General features: G+C 51.5%; 10 protein-coding genes across 10 annotated transcripts; 6 read left to right on the top strand and 4 right to left on the bottom strand.

Moving 5' to 3' along the window:
* Positions 1-642: 642 nt before the first annotated feature.
* PMZ80_005535 (uncharacterized protein) lies at positions 643-2,792 on the bottom strand (the record flags this gene model as incomplete). The annotated part of the gene is made up of 2 exons (XM_064873955.1): positions 643-1,667; positions 1,787-2,792. 2 exons carry the CDS (start codon positions 2,790-2,792, stop codon positions 643-645), a joined length of 2,031 nt encoding a protein of 676 aa, XP_064729677.1.
* Positions 2,793-3,068: 276 nt separating this feature from the next.
* Positions 3,069-3,953, bottom strand: PMZ80_005534 (uncharacterized protein; the record flags this gene model as incomplete). Its single annotated transcript, XM_064873954.1, has 1 exon — positions 3,069-3,953. The coding sequence occupies one exon, from the start codon at positions 3,951-3,953 to the stop codon at positions 3,069-3,071; it is 885 nt and encodes a 294-aa protein (XP_064729676.1).
* A 1,201-nt stretch (positions 3,954-5,154) lies between these two features.
* PMZ80_005533 (uncharacterized protein) lies at positions 5,155-6,471 on the top strand (the record flags this gene model as incomplete). Its single annotated transcript, XM_064873953.1, has 1 exon — positions 5,155-6,471. One exon carries the CDS (start codon positions 5,155-5,157, stop codon positions 6,469-6,471), a length of 1,317 nt encoding a protein of 438 aa, XP_064729675.1.
* Positions 6,472-9,110: 2,639 nt separating this feature from the next.
* RRP46 (exosome non-catalytic core subunit rrp46) lies at positions 9,111-9,866 on the bottom strand (the record flags this gene model as incomplete). Its single annotated transcript, XM_064873952.1, has 1 exon — positions 9,111-9,866. The coding sequence occupies one exon, from the start codon at positions 9,864-9,866 to the stop codon at positions 9,111-9,113; it is 756 nt and encodes a 251-aa protein (XP_064729674.1).
* A 576-nt stretch (positions 9,867-10,442) lies between these two features.
* Positions 10,443-11,633, bottom strand: PMZ80_005531 (uncharacterized protein; the record flags this gene model as incomplete). The annotated part of the gene is made up of 1 exon (XM_064873951.1): positions 10,443-11,633. One exon carries the CDS (start codon positions 11,631-11,633, stop codon positions 10,443-10,445), a length of 1,191 nt encoding a protein of 396 aa, XP_064729673.1.
* A 458-nt stretch (positions 11,634-12,091) lies between these two features.
* Positions 12,092-13,853, top strand: SRV2 (suppressor of rasval19; the record flags this gene model as incomplete). Its single annotated transcript, XM_064873950.1, has 4 exons — positions 12,092-12,138; positions 12,195-12,459; positions 12,506-12,807; positions 12,860-13,853. 4 exons carry the CDS (start codon positions 12,092-12,094, stop codon positions 13,851-13,853), a joined length of 1,608 nt encoding a protein of 535 aa, XP_064729672.1.
* Positions 13,854-14,173: 320 nt separating this feature from the next.
* On the top strand, positions 14,174-14,860 carry PMZ80_005529 (uncharacterized protein; the record flags this gene model as incomplete). Its single annotated transcript, XM_064873949.1, has 1 exon — positions 14,174-14,860. The coding sequence occupies one exon, from the start codon at positions 14,174-14,176 to the stop codon at positions 14,858-14,860; it is 687 nt and encodes a 228-aa protein (XP_064729671.1).
* Positions 14,861-15,142: 282 nt separating this feature from the next.
* On the top strand, positions 15,143-15,790 carry PMZ80_005528 (uncharacterized protein; the record flags this gene model as incomplete). The annotated part of the gene is made up of 1 exon (XM_064873948.1): positions 15,143-15,790. One exon carries the CDS (start codon positions 15,143-15,145, stop codon positions 15,788-15,790), a length of 648 nt encoding a protein of 215 aa, XP_064729670.1.
* A 678-nt stretch (positions 15,791-16,468) lies between these two features.
* Positions 16,469-17,596, top strand: PMZ80_005527 (uncharacterized protein; the record flags this gene model as incomplete). The annotated part of the gene is made up of 1 exon (XM_064873947.1): positions 16,469-17,596. One exon carries the CDS (start codon positions 16,469-16,471, stop codon positions 17,594-17,596), a length of 1,128 nt encoding a protein of 375 aa, XP_064729669.1.
* A 622-nt stretch (positions 17,597-18,218) lies between these two features.
* PMZ80_005526 (uncharacterized protein) lies at positions 18,219-18,831 on the top strand (the record flags this gene model as incomplete). Its single annotated transcript, XM_064873946.1, has 2 exons — positions 18,219-18,278; positions 18,340-18,831. 2 exons carry the CDS (start codon positions 18,219-18,221, stop codon positions 18,829-18,831), a joined length of 552 nt encoding a protein of 183 aa, XP_064729668.1.
* Between the last annotated feature and the right edge of the window lie 512 nt (positions 18,832-19,343).

Genomic DNA, 19,343 nt, shown 5'->3' with positions numbered 1-19,343 from the left:
CACGCAGCTGGCCTGCGCACGGTTCTCTAATCAATAGATAATATACAAAATGCTTTTGCAACCACTCGCTTCGCAGGTCAAGTGTACACGCCCTGTGAATATGATGCACCTATTGTTCACGCAGCCCTGCTTCGCTTTTAAGTACCTGCAGATCTTGATGTCTTTACAGCCAACAAACTGTAGAACAAACTTGAATATATATATTGATGAACTCGAGCAATACGCTTTACATCGATGCACGACGTAGCAGTGGTATCGGGTATACTTCATGGCTGCTGCCCATCAGGTGCGCGAAAGACCGATGGGTCAGTCTGGTCTCACGAAAGTTGAGCACGACAAGCATGATGCAGTGCCCGGAGAAGAGCGTGATTCTGCAATAGATGGTTATTATCCGATAAGTTTCGCGGGCAATTAATGCCCGATTTGTTGGGGGCAATCATGCCGTCGATCGCCTATGAAACGGAGCTATAGGCGCTTGCCAAGCCTATGGAACAAGTGCTGGGGATGTCCTTCATCGCCTGTGCTGAAAAGGCGGGTTTATCCGATCAACTCATATCGGCATTAACTTATCTAGGCATGACCAATCCGTCGTTCATCGCGCATCTCCGGGCCGGTACACGCCCAACTGAACTCTCCACATTATCACCAAAACTTCCACCAAGCTTTACCCTTCGCATCCTCCTTCCTCGCCATTCTATCCCTATCACTCATAGTATCAGCCATAAGCTTCATTATAAGATCATCCTGCATCTTCCGTCTTTTCCTCCTCTCCTCGCTCGCCTGCTCGGCCTGTTCCGTCTCCATGAGATCCATATACGGCGATGACGACCTCTTCCTCTTCGTGCTGGCGTAAAGATTGGCTTGTGCTTGTGCCGATGGCTGTTCCCGTGCTTTCTCAGCATCATACATCTTAAGACACCGGCGCTCGAACTCAGTGAAGCCGTCTGTTCCTTCTTTGGAGAAGTAGGTTGGGTTGTACTTTGCGCGGAGCATGTGGGTGGCGGGGGAGAAGGTGTCTGCTCGCGCCACAGCTGGTTTCGAAGCCGATGCCGAGTGGTTGCGGAGCAGCTGTGACTGTCGCTTTGTGGGGAAGGTAAGTGGTTTTCTGGCAGAAGCTGGTAGGGTTGGTAGGGTTGGGTAGGTGATTGACGGTTTCCTTAGATTGCGCGGTGGCAAGGATGGATAGCTGGGGCTAGGAGGTTGCTCGACTGCTGTGTGGAAACTCCGAGGTGTGCTCGGCGTGGTCGATGCAGTTGAAGAGCTAGGAGCTCTGCGCATGTGAACCTGGCTGGCAGTATCTTCCACGATCGAAGCATTATACTTGGGACTGCCCGGGCTCACCTGCTCGTCGAGCGCCCAGCCGCCCGGCATCTTTAGGCTATCTGCATCTGAGCCTTTTCGTTCAGCATAACCATTAGTTGCCATCGCCGTCTCAAGACTCCTTCTTCGATCTTCTACCTCCTTCATGTAAACCTCGCCGAGAAAAGCTCTACGCTTAGGAACCCCAATGCGGACTGTGGATAGACGCCTTCGTCTCATGTTTGCGAGATCCCCGGCTGTTTGCTTCGCCATAGCCTTCTCTTCGGAGGTGAGTTTGAGAGTGCCCGAGGTTCGCGTTTTTGCCGGCGCAGCAGGCCTTCCACCTCTAGTCAGCCCTTTAGTAGAAGCTGCGAAACAATGTTAGTGATTTGCTTGAGATGCTAGATGGTACAGCATACTTGGGGTTTGGACTTACGCTTTACGGCAGTTGGTTATGCTTTAGCCTTGACAGAAACTGCGCAAGGACCGACGTTCTTCTTGTCCCTATACTTGGCTTCGTAGTTCTTTAGTGCTGCACGTGTGACGCGTTGGTCTTTGGGAAGAACTTCAGATGGCGGTGGTGGGACGGCTGACCGTTCTCGTTTCGGAAGACAGGTACCTCGACCTTTCAAGGGATCTTCTAGGCTATGGACGGCAGCGCGCTGAGACTTGATGGTGAGTTCGTTGATGGCCGCCTTGTGGTAGATCAGCTCGAATTCTAGTTGTGACATGTTCCGTGTCGCCTTCTTGGTCAACAGATCGTCTCCGGATTTGGAGTTACCACGAGTCGATCTTGTCCCAACGGCTTGTAGAAGCTTGGCCTCTTCCTTCTTCAGATCCTGCAGCTGAGTCCAGTTGTACTCTGTGAAAATTGGCGTTGGCCATCCTCCATTGGGGTAGATATCATCTGGAAGCACTGGTAGGGGCAGATACCCAGACGGGAATTCAGGGGAGCCCTCGTCGTCGATAAGTTTCAGCTTGCGGCCTCTAGCTAAGAGCTTGTCGTGGTGTTCCTGCAGCCACTCATGACCGATCTTGTCGGACTTCGAGTACTTCTTGGACTTGCTGCTAAGTCTCTCCGCTTCCTGCTCTTCCAGAGTTTGCTTGGTCTTTATGAGATCCTCCCAGTTCTCGTCGGTGAATCGTGGATTTCGCCTGAACATCAGCTCGTCCAGAGCCTCATTGTGGTCGGTCCATGCAAGTCTCTCAGCTAGTGAGGCGTCTGCTCGGTTGGTCGCATCAAGTTCTTTGACACGTTGGTTGTGCCAGGACAGCTCTGCTTCGTCATGCGAGGTCCAGTCAGGATCCTCAGGCTGTATGGCTGAGGCAGCAAGTCCTCGCATGTGCCTCTTGCGTGGTGTGGGTGTGCCGGGTGTCTCGATAGGCAGGCGCTTGGTTCCTCTTGCTGGCTTTCGCGGAGCGCCGAGTCGAGATTGTGGTTGGCTCTTGATCTGTCTGCCAGGAGGAGTCGAAGGCTTTGATACTTTTGGCATTTTGACTTTATGGCTTGGTATACGATCTAGTTGCATACGAGGGGAGTGTTGAGAATATGGTAAATTCGAAGCACGAATGGAATTCTTCTTGACAAATGTGTTCATTGTTATCAGCGTCGTCATTGTCAGATGGCGAGCTCTGCTGTTTGCGGAAGAAGTAATCAAAATTCATCTTTCGCGCAATCTTTGTTTCGCTGCATGTGCTCTGGCCTAGCATTCGGTCGATGTCTACGCCAGAGTCATTCCGCGCTCGAGAATTCATCAGACCACGTCCACTTATTCGTCAACTTGTAGGCCGAGTGCTTCTTCCTTTGTGTTAGCCCAGTTTTTGCTCAAGGCTTCTGTCTTCGCAAGCAACCTATCATAACAGTCTTGGCCTAGTGGGAGTCTGAGATTCTCGGCCTTGCCAAGCTGGTCCTTACCGAGTCCTCTTTCGACATTGTTGACGATTCTCTCGCAAGCCTTAGCGGGATCACCGGCTTGCTTGCCGCCCATGCTCTGGTATCTTTGAAGCGTTGCGTCTCCTACGGTACCTTTGTAGGGTTCGGAGGTTGGTACAGCCCGCAAGGCGTTGCCTCCCAAGAAGTTCGTTCTAAACGCGCCCGGCTCGATGACCAGAACACGGATGCCAAATGATGCGATTTCTTGTGCCATACCATCAGACCAGGCTTCCAACCCAGCCTTACTTGCAGAATATATCGCGTTGGTAGGATTGACCTGCATGCCAGCGATAGAGCTGAACATTGCAATGGTACCGGAGCCCTGCTTTCGCATGATCGGTAGTACCGCTTTCGTAACGCGGATGGCACCCCATAGATTGACTTCGAATTGAGCTTTGGCTTGATCTTCGGGGATGTCCTCTGCCATGCCCAGGACGGAATACCCAGCATTGTTAACCAACACATCAATCTTGCCGAACAACTTGTGGGCCTCATGGACTGTCGCCTGGATTGTAGGAGCATCTGCCGAGACGTCCAATGTCAACCACTTCCCTCTCGAAGTCGACTCGATCTCTTTGACATATTCGGGAGTTCGAGAGGGGTTGCGAGAAGTGGCGATGACGTTGTGACCTCTGGCAAGGATGGTGCGTGCCAGAATCAATCCGAAGCCGGACGAGCTACCGGTGATGAGCCAGGTCTTGATGTTGGATGAGGTAGACATAGTTTAGGGAGTAGTAAATGCCGTGAGTCGAGTCACTGCCAATATACAAGATTGTGGATTAGACAATGTGAGTGTCGGAAGCATAGAGGGACACGTTCATATATAGATGAGGCCCTTTAGGTTTGGTTAAGAAGTCTCCGTTATTGCCGTTCCCACCCGTTGCTTCTGTACGAGGCCAGATACCGGATTCAATATGTTTGCTCAACCAGTATCTGGCCTGAAACATCTTGGCAGGTACAACCTCAAGGTCAGAGAGCTACTAAACGATGTGCTCACATGACACGCAGCGAGTCTCATACGTCTGCCATGGAGGTTAGCGCACTGCATTCTGCAGTACTGCGTACAGGCGAACCCCTTGGTCACAATGTCAGCGTCGAAAGGCAAGGATACAATGCTTAGAGTCCGACACAAGCAAGAAACGATGCGGAACGCCTGAGGTTCGGCGGCCAGTTTCTGTATGACAAGAAGGAGGATAGATTTCAACGAGTCCGTGCAAACCGCGAGCAGATGCCGGCTAAGCCATCGCGCTTGGCAGGTTTGGCGGGCTTGGCAAGAGAATCGTACCGAAGCTATCTCCGTCCTCGTGACCGTCGTACAAGCTATGTACCTATATGCCCGAGCCTGAGCTGCTTCCTTTTCTACCTTCGATGTTCAGCCTACCTTTCACTCAAGCCCTCACCAATGTGACGATCCGGGATTCTCATGGGGACAAAACCAATTGTCACATGCGGCGTGTTATGACTTCGTACCCGAAGCCCTCATAGAACGTTTATTGTTCTAATTGCATGGATCACTGGTATTCCGCATCCAGCAAATCTTGATATGATGGCCGCCAGTCCTGAAAGCACAGACACGAGGATCTTGGCGAAACTCTTAATTTTCATCAGCGTGCCATGCTTGTTCAACTTGATGAATCCGCGGCTCTCACAGGCTATGGCAGAACGCTCGCCCAAGTCTCAAAGCTTGCTAAGCTGATTTACAAGATAGATGGAAAGAAAACCTCCTAATGCAGTCCGTGCGGATACCTTGAGAAACATAAAGAGGTTTGACCGAGTCAAAGTTTTCAGCATCACAAAGGTATAAGCCGCTTGCGGTGGTTCAAGCCAGGTAAATGATTGCTCGTCCTCGCGCACTTCTCACTTGTCGTCTCATCAGCTCTCATCCTCTCTACAACGCTTCGTGTTCGCCAATACTACCCGCAATGTGCAAAAAACTTATCACCAAGGGCCACTGCCCGTCCTGCTTCCAGCCCTACAGCAAGGAAGCTGTCGACCCCTGGACAACAGGCACAGACAACCTGCCAATCGGCATCGACCTGTGCAACATAGCCACAGACATCACCCATCACATCTGCCCAGTCACACTCTCAGCTGGAGAACAGGATGCAATCTACGAGAAAATCCACGACGTCAAAGTCAAGAAACAAATCACCTACCCAGTCGCATACCGAATCATGCGCCGCTCTAGTCCCTTCCCAATTAAGCCTCTCCGAGAAGGTATGTCCCTGCGTAAAGTCTCTGCCACCAGTCCCTGGACCCTCGACTTCAATCTCCAGGATGCGGAGAAACGCGGCATCACTGAACCAACGACAATATTGCGTCTAACCCTCGTCAACAAACTCGGTGAGGAACTCTGCGAAGATTGTGCCGAGAACGCTAGGGAAAGCTCGCTTTGCAGCCTCAACCGCGACAGCAGCAGCAGCAGCGGAAGTAACCACCCCGAGCCAAGCCCTGAATACATAGCCTCTCCCTGGACTGCGCACGATATCGCAATGGCAAATGCCAACAAAATGCTGCAGATGACATTTAGCAAACCTGCCTCTGCCCATAACGCCGCAATGACAAACATGGACAAAGCCCTGAAGAAGTCCTTCGGCAAATCTGCCTCTGCGCAAATGCCCAAGTTGCCGTCGGTGCCGACAATGCCGCCGATGTCTAGCTTCCGTGATGCTGCCGCCGCACATCTCGGAAAGCACGTGAAGTTCGACGGATGCGTCCTCGATAGAGGTGAAGAGTCGAGCTCAGATTCAGACTCAAGCTCAAACCCCAGCGAAGACCACCCCACGACCAAAACTACCGCAACCTACGGCCAAAGCCACACAGAAACACACAGCGACGGCACCACCAAGACACGGTCTAGACACTGGAAGGATGACGAGCCCGTGCCGGAGTGGACGGAGATGGTGCGGGGGCGCTGTGGCACCGGTATGATTCGACAGCGACAGCGAGGGCGAGGTGCAGGGCTCAGACCTGGTTTGAGATCGAGTTCGAGACCGATGCCTAAGACGGACGGTAAGGACAACGTCAAGACCAAGGAAGTGGGCGTGAAGAAGAAGCCCGTGCCAGAAACGAGTTCTAGTGTTATCCCGCCAAGGTCAACGATTCCGCTGACTGCGAGAGGGAGGTGTCGACAGCCGCGGGTTACGAAGGCTGCTAGCTCCGCGGTCGCTGCTGCGGCGGCGAAACCCGCTGGTGTTGAGAAGAAGCGTGGGGGTCCCGTTCGACGCGGAAAGAAATAAGAAGACAATGATGAGAGCAAGATGGAGGGGAGGATATGGGGCGAGTCTAGAATTGGTAAATCTGTCATTGCGTTGCTGTATCTGATATATACTCGTAATAATAAGATTGCTGGTCTCTCGTGCCAGTACTTCATACTACATGATTTAACCGGTATTGCAGCCGTTGCTCTTATCCATAGTTGTCTGTCACCTCGCTAACATTTCCTTCGTTGCAATGGCCGTCACGACATTGCCGACTAACCCATATCGCCTGGTTCTATATCACGGAAACGTTGCACCAAGCGTTGGTGGCTCGAATCCACATGTGAGACCTCAACGAATGGTCATCACGACTTGCTCCCGCGGACGCGTCCAACGTGAACACATGCCCTAAGCCAACATAACAGCATCCGTCAGCATACGATGCTGAGCGTGTGCTATGCTGGCCAAATGAACCCCTCACCGAGAAGTAGCTGTCAACTACGACGCTGACGCGTGATCGTGCCTCCCGTGCATTGTGCACCGCCTCGAGGTAAACTTTTAACGCTAACGTATCTTTTCAGCAATATCGGAAGCTGGCAAAGCAACGTTATGAATATATTGTGCATTTCGAGCTCGACCAGCGTGGCCAAGACTCGTCTGTGCATGTTTTTCTTCACTGGCTGAGCGCATCAATGACTTTCGCAGGTGGGCAAAGTGTAGGCGATGTTTTGATGAGAATTGTGCGCCTGTACGTACACATATTCCTTTTCGAGCAGACCTTAGCCGCATGTTATCCATGTTATATTTTCACCCCAGAGGCACGGAGATATCGTACGAGATGCTCTCTTGTAAGCCATGGCAGTCGCCGACGGGAGTTAGGCGCTATGGGAGGAGCTATGGAGTCTACCAACTCAGATCGCGATTGAGCTGGTGGTTGCGCCTCGGCCATCCGTGAACGTGCGGTGTCCCGATGCGGTGGCCTCCTTCTTCTCTGACGCCGTCTGCGTGCGGTGCCGCGAGACATGACTGGCGTAGTCATGGCTACTTGTCCTGAGTGAGGAACGGCTTCAGCGTCCTTATTTCCACGCGAATATTTTGCTTGAGACTCGAATTGCGATCGAGCTGGAGCGCGTGATACATAACCTTTTCCTTCGAGGTTCGGGTTCATAGTGTCAGGTATTTCGTTACGATCTATGTCTCTGTCAGTAATGTCCATGATTCGACGGCATGAGTTGGCCTCATATTCATACAGCCGCGAATGGGCTTGAGGCATGCGGTCAGCTGGGGGCGAACGACTAGATAGCCGATGTGGGAGAGCAGGTGGATGGCCATGCGTTGGCTCAATATACCCTGATTGTTGCTCAGCATGACCCCATGACAGTGCTGGGGAAAAAGAAAACTGTGTTGGAGAAGCTCGAACCTGACGTTGGTCACGAGCACACGTAAAGCAAGAACAATCAGCATAGTGGCCATTCGGTGGCCAAGTGCTGTTATTCTGAGCTGCAGAATAAGGAGAATGTGCTTGCCGGCCGTAGCGAGATATCGCTGGGGCAAAGCTCTCTGGCTTGAAATCATCATGAGCACGACGAGGGTGATACTGGCCATGCGGTGGCTCAGCACTATATCGATTCACCAACGTCTGTGCCGGTTGGTCACAGCGAGAATTTGCTGGCGCAAGACCTGTTGGACTGAACCCAGCATCACCAACATCGCGAGGATGATGAGGGTATACATACTGGCCGTGCGATGGCACAGCATCATAGCGTTGATCCACTGACGACTGTGCTGGTCGGCCCTGGAAAATCGGTTCAGGGCTTTGAATGGTCCAAGTGAACGGTACTTCAGCCATTCTACCAACCCAGTCGTCGTTGTAGGTCTTACAGAAGTGACAATATCCTGGCTGAGACGGCACTTCTCTTCGGCAGCGCCGACAATAACGCAAATAAGACTCCATCTCGACCTGGAAGGCTCGCAATGTTTGGTGTAGAGCAAAGAAGGTTGAGAGGTTGTGCGCAGCTTGAAGAGTTGACATATGACAAGTCTAGCGTTGTCTTGGCATGGCCTGGGAGGCACCCGAGTGACAAGAGTGCAATGGTGCATGACGTTGGCGTAGGTATTCGGAAGAAGGTGCCGGCGACATTGTTAAGTCTGAAATGAACCTTGTGCTACATGTCCTGACCCAGGTCGTCGTGCTCGAAGCCATGTCCGTACCATCGACAACCCATAAAGTAAGACTGTGCATTTCTCTGGCTATGGTGTCAGCAGGAACACCGCTACAAGTAATTAGCAGGTGTTCCGCTGCGGCAGCTGCCTCGAGCCGACGCCTTGTCCATCCTTCCCTGAACCCCCACTCTTTGCGCTCGTCTTCACAGGCGCACCTGAACATGACAACTGCTCGTCCATGCGCAGTACTCGAGGAACGGGCAGTGGTCACAACGATCTGCTTGTGGACCGCAAGGTCTTTGAGCCTCAAGTCGTATTCTTCATGTAACGAAGCCAGCTAAAGCTTTGTTGCACCGTATCGCAAGTATCCGTGCCTCGATCATCGAGTCCAGATATATGCATTTCCATTCGCTTAATATGAGACCGCCTGCGCTTGGTTATCTTGGTCTTTATCATCACGTCGTAGCTGGAGTCATGCCTCATTGCATGATAAGTGCTGGTCAATGATTATCTCCTCAATCATCTTTCCAGCTTCCGTCTTTCTCGACCCGTGCCTCGACAGCCCGTCTCATGACGTCCAGAAGTGACTGCGTATCCTCATTCATGTCCACATCCACATCTGCATCGGTACCACTTCCCGTCACAACCCTTCTTGCCGCCTCTCCCGCTCTTTCCCACTCCTCAACCTCAAAACTTCCCTCACTCTCCATAAGCAGGCAATGTCCGTCCGTGTTGAATGCAAATACATGCAGACTCCTCGCCAACTTCCTCTCCTTGAGGGTTGGCCATACTCTGACCCTCCCATCCTTCATCACTGCAACAACCACAGCCCCCGCCACACTTCGCATCTGCACACCCCCGTCCAAACAACCTGCCACCGCACAGTTCACTGCGCCTGCAAGCATTTCCAGATAGCTTCCGCCCTGTCCCGGCCCCTTCACACCCCCGGGTAACGACTCATCCACTTCCGCATCTGTAACCTGGAGTGTACACTGCAACATGCACCGCGGTGTCTCCTCACCTCGCACGATACTCTTTAGTACGCGCCGGACCACCTCCTCGACGTGTCGCTCTTTTACCTGTGAAACAGCGTTGTGCGGTATGAGGATTACTTCGATGTATGTGTCTTCGGGGAGCTCTTTTGATCGGAATTGCACTTCGAGAGGATAGGAAATGCCGGATGTGATGGTGTGCGAGGATGTGGGGGACGTGTACGTTGCGCTGCCGTCTGTGGATGTGAGGGTGTGGAGGTGGATGGATGGTTGGGACATGGTTGTGAGGTCGAAGTTGTCGATTGCTGGTTAGTTCGGTATAAGGTGCTGCAAGTCGTGTGAGGTGGGTTCTGTGAGGTGAGCCTCAATATTGCAACAGGAAGTCGACTGCAGCCTTTCGCCTACGCCAGTGTGTTAGCTAGAGGCTTTGCGATTTGCGCTCGTCAAGCGAATCTTACCTGTAGAAAGTCAAGAACAAGTCTGGAAGTTGTAGGAAAATGTGTTGGAGAACAAGTCCGAAGCTGGGTAGACTGCCTGAGGCATCAATCTATGAAAGCAGCCGGGCCAAGCCGGTGGTAAGAAAAACGCGGACACCAAAATTAATTTTGAAATAAAGCTCGGGCTCGATTTAGGCTAGTGCTCCCTAATGTTAGGGACACTCATTTTCGCCTTAGGCGCCGCCATTGGGGCTATTTTTCGCCCTATAATTTTGGTGTCCGGGTTTTTCTTACCACCGGCTTGCTGGCACAAACTTGAAGGACAAGAACGTATGGATCTGATATCTGCTGGTTCTAGGGGAACGAAAATAGCTATATTAGGTGCTCTCGGTTCTCTGAGATGCAGCTTTCGTCAATATCAGGGAATGCGTGGTGCAAGCTGATCGCGTATCATGGCGCCCTCTCGTTCCAAGTACCTCTCGAGACGATCATTGAATTTGTCTCCATTCCAGTATTCAACAATCTCGGTGAACACCTTCTCTTGCTTCAGCTGTGGCGTCCCATTCTGCTCGATGGCGAAGCTGGCTGCAATGACAGCGTAAATCATGGCTATCGCAACGTTCTGTAGGCGTTTAGCTTGCATGAACTGAGGTAGTTCTGACTTTGGTGAAGGGACTGCCAGGAATATACACATCTTCTCGTAGCTTGCTTGATTATACAATGCATCTGTCATTGCAATTGCAAGAGCACCTAGATACGTGTTTCCGCCACCCGTTGGGTCGACGACTGATGATGCCATGTCTTGCGTATGATATGCTGGCACATGAAACTGTGATACTCGCTCAGCATCGCAAAGGTAAGCTGTGCTGCCATTCGCACCTTCCCGAACAATTGCAACCGGAAGGCTCGCAGTGTCATCGATTTCGGTCTCGAAGAAATTCCAGGGCATAAGCTTCGAGACTAGATCTGACTGGCTTGCGTTTTCCACAAAGTCCGGAGCGAAGAACATTTTGATCTCCTCGTGATTAGGACTGACAATCGAGCAATGTACCGCTGCGGACTGGAAACGTAGCAATTCTTCTGGAGAACATAGGTCAGGGATTGGTTCCCAGACAACATGTGGTCGCTGGTACTGCTTCAAGCTCCGTCTGGCCTCCTCAAGTTTCGTCGTGATGTCAAGGCACCTCTGCGGCGAGCAGACCATATGAAAGGACTTGCTCAAAAGTTGACTCTGGTTCAGCGAAGAGACCTCAAGCCTCACTTTGGGCGTCAAATACTTGAAAGAACGTAGCTCATTTTCTCCGTAGCCGTTCCATGCACGAGTTGTGAGGCGAGACGTATCGGTACGGAAGACACAAGTGGTATTCCAGCGGTCTATGTTCTCCTTGACCTCAGGTGGGAAGTCAGAGCCGATGTCCACGATCCAAGATATGCTCTGAGATAGCAGCTGGCACGGTGATGCAGCGAGGCGAGCACCCAGTACAGCATAAGTACCCGCCCCACCAATGAGATTGTGTTTCGGAGAAGGTGGGTTAGCAGTTTGCCATTCTATCTCGTCAATAATGAACATGCCAAATGTCACGAAAGAAACCGACTTGATCGTAGACATCGTAGGCTCTGAATTGGTACCGTGACTGTTTGAGCATGGAGAACGATAAACCGGATTAAGGTGAGACAGTCAACGAGCTCGATTTGGTACGACTCTTACCTCCGGACCAACGGTTGATACAGCTTCACTTACGGACATCCTCACTCTCGGAGCCCAGTGAATCTGGAACTAATTCCTGTATTTGCGCATTTCGATGCCGCTTCACTTGGAATCAATCTCTTGAAGAACTATGGTAATGGAAGTGATGCAGAAGGACAGTCATGCAAGGCAGATGTGAGGAATAGAGTTCCCGGACAGGGTCCCCTGCTGCGGAAGGTGCATTGGTGGCCGTACTCAGCATGCGCCTGCCGATCTCTCAGCTTGGACATTTATTTACATTGTAACTTCCGTATTGCAAACACGACTGAGCACAGTTTTCGTCACATCTATAGAAGCGCATTCTTTTCTTTCCGTTCAATATGTCGGGCCAAAATAACATGCACAACCTCACTACCCTGATCAAACGGTGCGCAGATCTACGGTCCAGATCCCGGCCCGACGACGATGCTGACAACATGGCAGGCTGGAAGCTGCGACATCGCGGCTCGAAGACATAGCAACCTCTGTCGACGGCGCACCAAGTGGACTTAATGGCTCAGCCAGAGACGGTCAGCCGTCAACCTCAGCTGTAGCCACTCAATCGCAAGCAACCATCACTCCAGTCCCTGAGCCTCAGCCAGCCGAGCCCCTTCCGCGCCATATAGAAGAGTTCGACGAGCTCATCGAGACCGATGTTACTTCTTTTGCAGAAGCCGCGGGCAAGATTGGGGGCCTGGTCGAGAAACAGGTATAGCTGGTGAATAGTGTTGAAAGGCAGAGCTAAGACAGCGCAGGCCAAAGCAGTGCTACAGGCATTCCAAGCTGAAAGAACGTTCCTCCTCATGACCACGAAAGCGAAGAAGCCGGAGCCTATGAACGCAGATATCATCGCCGGCATCCATCAGTACATCTCCGAAGTCGACGAGATCAAAGAGACCAACAGACCTTCTCCACTATTCGTACACCTTAGCATGGTTTCAGAAGGTATAGTTGGTCTAGGATGGATCATGGAGACCAGGCCTGCAGACTACGTCGACAGTGCTCTGGGTGGTGCTCAGTACAATGGTAACAAAGTGCTTAAGGAGTACAGAGAGAAGTACGCGCATCAATGCTAAGGATTGAAAAGGAGACGAGCTGACTGTGTTCAGGGAACCCAACCACGTCAAATACGTACAAGCATACTACAAGATTTTCAAGTCACTAGCAGAATACACGAGACAGCACTACAAGACCGGCCTGACGTGGAACAACAAGGATGGCATTGACGCAATGGAAGCACTTAACCAGATACAATCGGGAACAGCCACGCCCAAGGCAAGCCAGGCTGGTCAGTCCAGCGGTGGCCCTCCCCCTCCACCTCCGCCTCCTCTACCGGTCTTCGACGATAACGGCGTACCACAAGCCCCTCCGCCGCCACCAGCCGGTGCTGCTAAGGGCGGCGATATGAATGCAGTTTTCGATGCTTTGAATCAAGGTTCAGCAGTTACTGCAGGTCTCAGGAAGGTCGACAAATCAGAAATGACACACAAGAACCCATCATTAAGAGCTGGCAGTGCTGTACCACAAAGGTCGGGGTCTCAAACATCACTCGGCTCGAACCGTTCCAAATCTCCCATGCCAGCCAAGAAGCCAGACAGTCTGAAGAGTAAGAAGTCAGGAAAGAAGGAGCTTGACGGCAACAAATGGATTATCGAGAACTTTGAGAACACAGGAACAGAGATCATCGAAATTCCAGCTGAGCTCAACCACAGTATACTCGTTTCGAAGTGCTCGAAATGCGTGATACAGGTCAAGGGCAAGGCCAATGCCATCTCTATCGACAACTGTACTGGCTTGTCTATGCTTATCGAGTCGCTGGTATCGAGCATAGACGTTATCAAGTGTCCTAAATTTGCCCTGCAGGTGGACGGTGTGCTGCCAACTATTATGCTGGATCAGGTCGATGGCGCACAGATATACCTGCAAGAAGCAAGCATGAAGTCGCCGCCAGAGGTGTTCACAAGCAAGTGCAGCTCTATCAACATAGTAACGCCACCAAAGAGTGATGATGACGATAGCAAGGAGACAGCCCTGCCCGAGCAGTTGAGGTCGTACTTCAGGAATGGCCAACTGGTGACGGAAGTGGTTGAGCACGCCGGGTGAGCATGTTCAGGCGGTCGCGATTTAGCAGGATAGATGAGCTGTAAGATAGATTGTATCTTGTATCATCAAAGCAGGTCAGCATTTCTGGGTACGTGGAATGGCATCAGGTTCTTCGTTCCTCTTCTTCCCACGCTTTTCAGTGCTTGTTCGGGGCAACTTTGCCGAACCAAGTCGCGACTTGCTTTTAGCGACGCGTTCTTTCCATATGTCTGCCAGCTCTACGCCCCAAAATGTGATTCTCATGTTCCTCCTTGATCCAAACATTGCAATGATAGTCCGGTCTACACGAGGCAATCTGACACAGAAGTGACGTTCCCACTATGTCGTCCAAGTCCAAATCAGCCCCGAAAGGCGAGTATATCGAGACTGAAACCGGCAACAAGATCTCGCGTCTAGCACAAATCGTCGGCGCAAAGCACATCGTCCTAGCTGGGAAATGCGTCGTTCAACAAGGCACAGTCATTCGTGGCGATCTGATTCGACCAACTCAACCACAAAAGTCTACCGATAGTCTCGACCCGAAAGCTGCTGCTGCTAAGAAGCCGAGCCAACCTTCCTCTGTATCGCTGGGTCGATATGTATTTGTATCACCATATTGCACACTTCATCCACCCTCGCGTATTGACAGAACGAAGACACCTGACGGGAAGGTCGGAGAAGGACAATTGACGTATTACCCACTACGGATTGCGGATCATGTTTTCATCGGTCCAAATTCTCACGTCAGAGCGGCGGAGATCAGATCGAATGTGCATATTGGCAGTAATGTTAGCATTGGCAACTTCGTGGTCATCAAGGAGAATGTGAAGATTCTGGATGGGGCGGTGTTGCCGGCGAATTCTATCTGGGCGAGTAACAGTGTTATCGCGGGAGGTCCAGCGAGGGTTGTGGGTGAGATTGGGGAGGGATGGGGTGGTGGTGGAGGGAGCGCGGGCGGGATGGGTGGAGATGAGCTCGTCGGCGTCAGGAGTCGGGAGAGGTGGGGGGCTGTTGGGAATAAGAGGTGAGAACATGTTGCTCGCTGCCTAAAGCTGCATGGTGTGTTGGCGTCTTACTAGCTGTTGATTTCAGATCACCATCTAATAGTCAGCTCTTACTGCTTTGACTTTGACTGTGTTGTCAGGGCACGTGCACTTGCTCTTGAAGGCGAGTCCCACAGGCAACAACTTTGCACACCTGACGATTGGATATTCATTCAATTATTCACCGGATCACAGTACGATATTCACTATACTTCGTCCACCTTGGTTTTAGATCTGTGAGATCTGATCGGTGCGCCAACGATCAACATGAGCAACGGAACCGAAACGGCTATAGGTGAGGATGCCCATTCCGGCTGCCCCATGACAAGATCAGAAATGCAAGAGATGATTTCAGCGTGGCCATTGTGTTGCAGCCTGAAATGGCCAGCAGACATGTTAGCCGACAAGGGGAACGAATCCCCAGTACAATCCGTATATGCCAACAACGTTCTGCGATATGGCATCACTTGTACTTTGGCACATCTCTACCACAAATCTGGCTATACTATTACGGTGAAACCCTCGGCCCTTGTCATGGTAGGCAGTGATAATGCCAGAAAGCGGAAAAGCTGCGACGACGACATAAGATCTATGTTTAAAGTTCTGCTAGATACACGACGCGAGATTGACACAGCTCTCATACAAGCTTCGGCTTCTGTGTCCTCGAGAATTGGGCCGGTGCATATCCACAACAAGCCTACGCATGACACGCCAACAAGCGACTTGAGCCCCAAGACCTTGGTGAGGACATCGGCGGACCTGGCTGGAAAGATCAAGGAGAAGATCATCTGCGTTGTGGAGGAGCGGCCAATTGAAAACAGGGATGAATCCGTTATGGTTCAGGAGATACATTCAGCAGATGACGAAGACTTCAAGAACTACATCCAGGAGTACAGAAAGCTCATCCGGTGGTAGGAATGCAGGACTCGGCACGACATAGCGAGCATGGCAAGAGGCTCAATTGGTTGTGCATTGGTGCGAATGAAGTATAGCGTACGGACTGAGCGTGAGGTGGACGAAAAGCATATGGTTGAAGCTATGCTAGTTGTGTGGGGACAACGATGAGTGCGGGTCGAGATTGCAGTCTGGAGCAATGCGGGACGTGCTTCTTCAGCGGCGCCGGTAAGGCCAGAGGAGATGCTGCAAAATACCAAGCATGACATCTGCTGCACGCGGATGACGCTTCGACACCTTGGAACACGGTTGGTGATCAATGATGAGTGTTCCAACTTGAATAGCAGAACCTCTGCCTCAGTGAAGTTGATTCGCTGTTTGAGGTATAACACCGTGCTATCACATCAGGGCTTAGGCCCTCAGTCTCGCTCGGCTCAGACGATCCAATACCTTCTCAGCTCAATCAAATCTCATTGTGTCGACTGGGGTTGAAGGAAAAGTGAGTTGCTGTGGTTCAGCTTCACCAATCTGATGCCTAATGATAATCTTCGAACCTTTACTCTAATCGTTCCTCCACTAGCTCCATCCGGGTATACGAGCTCGATCTATTTCTGATCGACTGGCAAGATCGAAACTTCATCTCTTTAACGATCCTCGATCTACCTCGTCTCGTCGGTCACAGCTCCTGTCAAACCCAAGATGGCTCAGAGTACTACTAATTGTGCAGAGCTCAACCGACGTTTTCAGGACCAGAACTCCTCGTCCGTCCTCTTGACAGTATCCGAAGTTACCGAGATCGCTTTCTGGGGTGATAAGTACGTCGATGGGACAAAGTTCAAATCACAAGACGTCCTCAACGCTATAGATGCGGCGCCCAGAACCCACGTCTATGCGAGAACAGTTAATACCATTCTCCAAGGTCTCTGTGCAAGGTGGCTGCGCATGCTTTGGAAGAAGTCCGGTTATGTCGCTGATATTTCTCACGGTCCCATTGTCGAGCTCAAACCAGCCCAGCCGAAGAAGCGAAAATCATGCGAAGATGAGTGCAGGACTCTGTTCGCCATGCTTCTCAGATTGTACCGCGAGCTCGACGTCCGAACGGCACAGTCTGCTATGTTTGCTGCCAATCTGCCAATCTCGATGCAAGATGGACGTCACACAGAAGTTACTAAGCCAAGGGCTTCAGCTCTGGACATTAATGCAATGCGAAATCTTGACAAGAAGATACATGAGAAGATCACCTGCATTCTTGAGGAGCGCCCCAGCAAGTGGGACACAGAAGCAAAGACTATTCTGGCCACGCATTCTGCATTTGATAAGGATCTAGAGAGCTACCTTGCCAAGTTCAGGGAGCTCATTCAGTCATCTGATCAGGATCGTGGAGACATGGCTTCTCAACAGCCACAGGTGCAGCAGGTTCCAGCACAGCGACTTATCTTGAAAGGTCCCCAAGCCCCGACACAAGCAAGCAAGCACGTTCATGATCTGGAGATACAGGCGACAAAGCAAGCAGCTAAGGACATATCCGGCAAAAGCGGTCGAAGTGGAAGCATGCAGATACCATCAACTCACCTCACTGGTACCCTCGGCCGACCGCTTCGAGACGTTCCTGGATGTTTCGTCAGCCTCCACGTTGGCAAAAGCACCTTAACGAGATTCCCTTGGATGGGTGTTAACGCGTCACAGACGACTCAGTCAGGGCTCAAGACCGATACTGTCGTTCGAGCATCAGATACACAGCTTCCCTCCCCACATGAGATCATAAGTGCACTGGGGGATCATATGAATTTGATCAAATGGTCAGGCTGCGGAGGTCAACGACAGTGAATGCAGCGGACCATGAAGCAAGCTACTCCCTTGTGGATAAGCCAGCGAAGCGCCTGACACATGTTGGCCTGAGCAGCTACAGGTCGACCTCAACAGTGCTTGCGACCAGGCAAGGCGGACAGGCATGAGGATGAGGGAGGTGAAAGAATGGCCTATTCCCAAGCGGGTGACGGTAAGGTACGAGAAGTAGGAGGATGTCGTGGCGATGGTCTCGAAAGCTTACAGGTGCAATAAATGGTCAAGAACTTGAAGCGATACTTGACGGGGTGCCAGCGTGGCAGTAGAAGTTCTACAGAATCTCTGAGTGTGGCGTCCAGCACGGAAGACGAATTTCTGTATGTTATCAAATGTCTCTTCTTCCTATTCAGTTGTTCCGGCTGCTCTCAGGTTCAACTGCGCAAGATTTGTCGATCAGGAAAAACTGATGTCATGGCGCGCAGTACAAGCATGTAGAGGCACCATGACGGATATCACGATGACGATCATGGATTCATAGACACCGCGCCATCCTCAAGACTCTTTATCGGAACGCACAATCTAACCTGCAAGCAGTAGACAGATTTAAGCACGCAGACGCAGCTTCCTAATTTGACTCAACAACAGCAACAACCAGAACTCAACCATGGCACCACGGGAGTACCCCCCGTCAGTGATGACAACCAACCAAACTTCAGAAGAAGAAGTCCGTAACCCTAGCATCCAGCTACCCTTGCCATGAATGACAACCCTAATCAAAACTGCAGGCCAACATCAACCTCTGCAAAGAATATATGGCAATCTCCTACTCACCCACCGAGAATACAGGTGGCCAGTCCGTCCAGCATCTCTGCCATCCAGACGCCTGGTTCTGGGGCCCAGCCACATTTCCCGGCGCCGAAACCCCAATGGATTACGCTCAATCGCACAGCGTCGTCATGGCCAGCGTCGTCGACCTGCACATTATTCGCTTCGATCAGGCATGGGCCAAGGACGGACACGTGCTTCTGCGGTACACGGCTGAGGGGAGTCATTGTGGCAAGCCGTACAAGGGGATCGAGAAGACGGGACGTCATGCTCGGTGGGCTGCCGCGGCGATTTTCGAGGTCAAAGATGGAAAGATCCTGAGTTTCACGAAGGATTGGGACCAGAAGACTATGCAGATTCAGTTGGGCTGGGCACCAGTCAACGAGAGTGACGACCCGAGGTGGAATGCCGAGGCTTTGGCGAAGCCGGAGGAGTCGAGGAGGAAGGAGTAGGTTGAAGACAGGACGTCTGTGTCAGAGCAGAGGCTTTGACGCCGTAAGAAAGATTTGTGAGCACTAAAGCGCGCTGAATGTGGTTGGTACTCTTCGCCTTACACAAGAGCTACATGACCATGTCCATCCATCGTCCGTCACCCCTTCTTCATGAACAAGTATCAAGAAATCGATACAATGCCTTGTCTCGTAAATAAAACCGTATAAAAATTACACAAAGAAAGCTCTGTTGCTGTCTGCTGCACCAAAACTCACAGCATTGTACGACATAATGCAGGTCGACAACAATGTATCCATTCAACACCTTGTGGCAATAATGCGACCACAAAGTAGCACCACGCTGCACCAAGAGGCAGCCGAACCATCATGATGTCTATAAAACCTGTGCTTCCACTCACCACAGAGAACCATTCCTCATCACATCCATCACACAGTCTGTGTAAAACACCACAGACTTCCAAACCAAACAACCAACCATACACTTGCGCCGGACGCAAATACCACACACACAC

This window comes from Knufia obscura, assembly GCF_036327395.1.
Source record: "Knufia obscura strain CCFEE 5817 isolate CBS 148926 chromosome Unknown scaffold_6, whole genome shotgun sequence".
Classification (NCBI taxonomy): domain Eukaryota; kingdom Fungi; phylum Ascomycota; class Eurotiomycetes; order Chaetothyriales; family Trichomeriaceae; genus Knufia; species Knufia obscura.
Note: the sequence above shows the minus strand (reverse complement) of the source record. Positions and strands in the feature narration are given on the sequence as shown.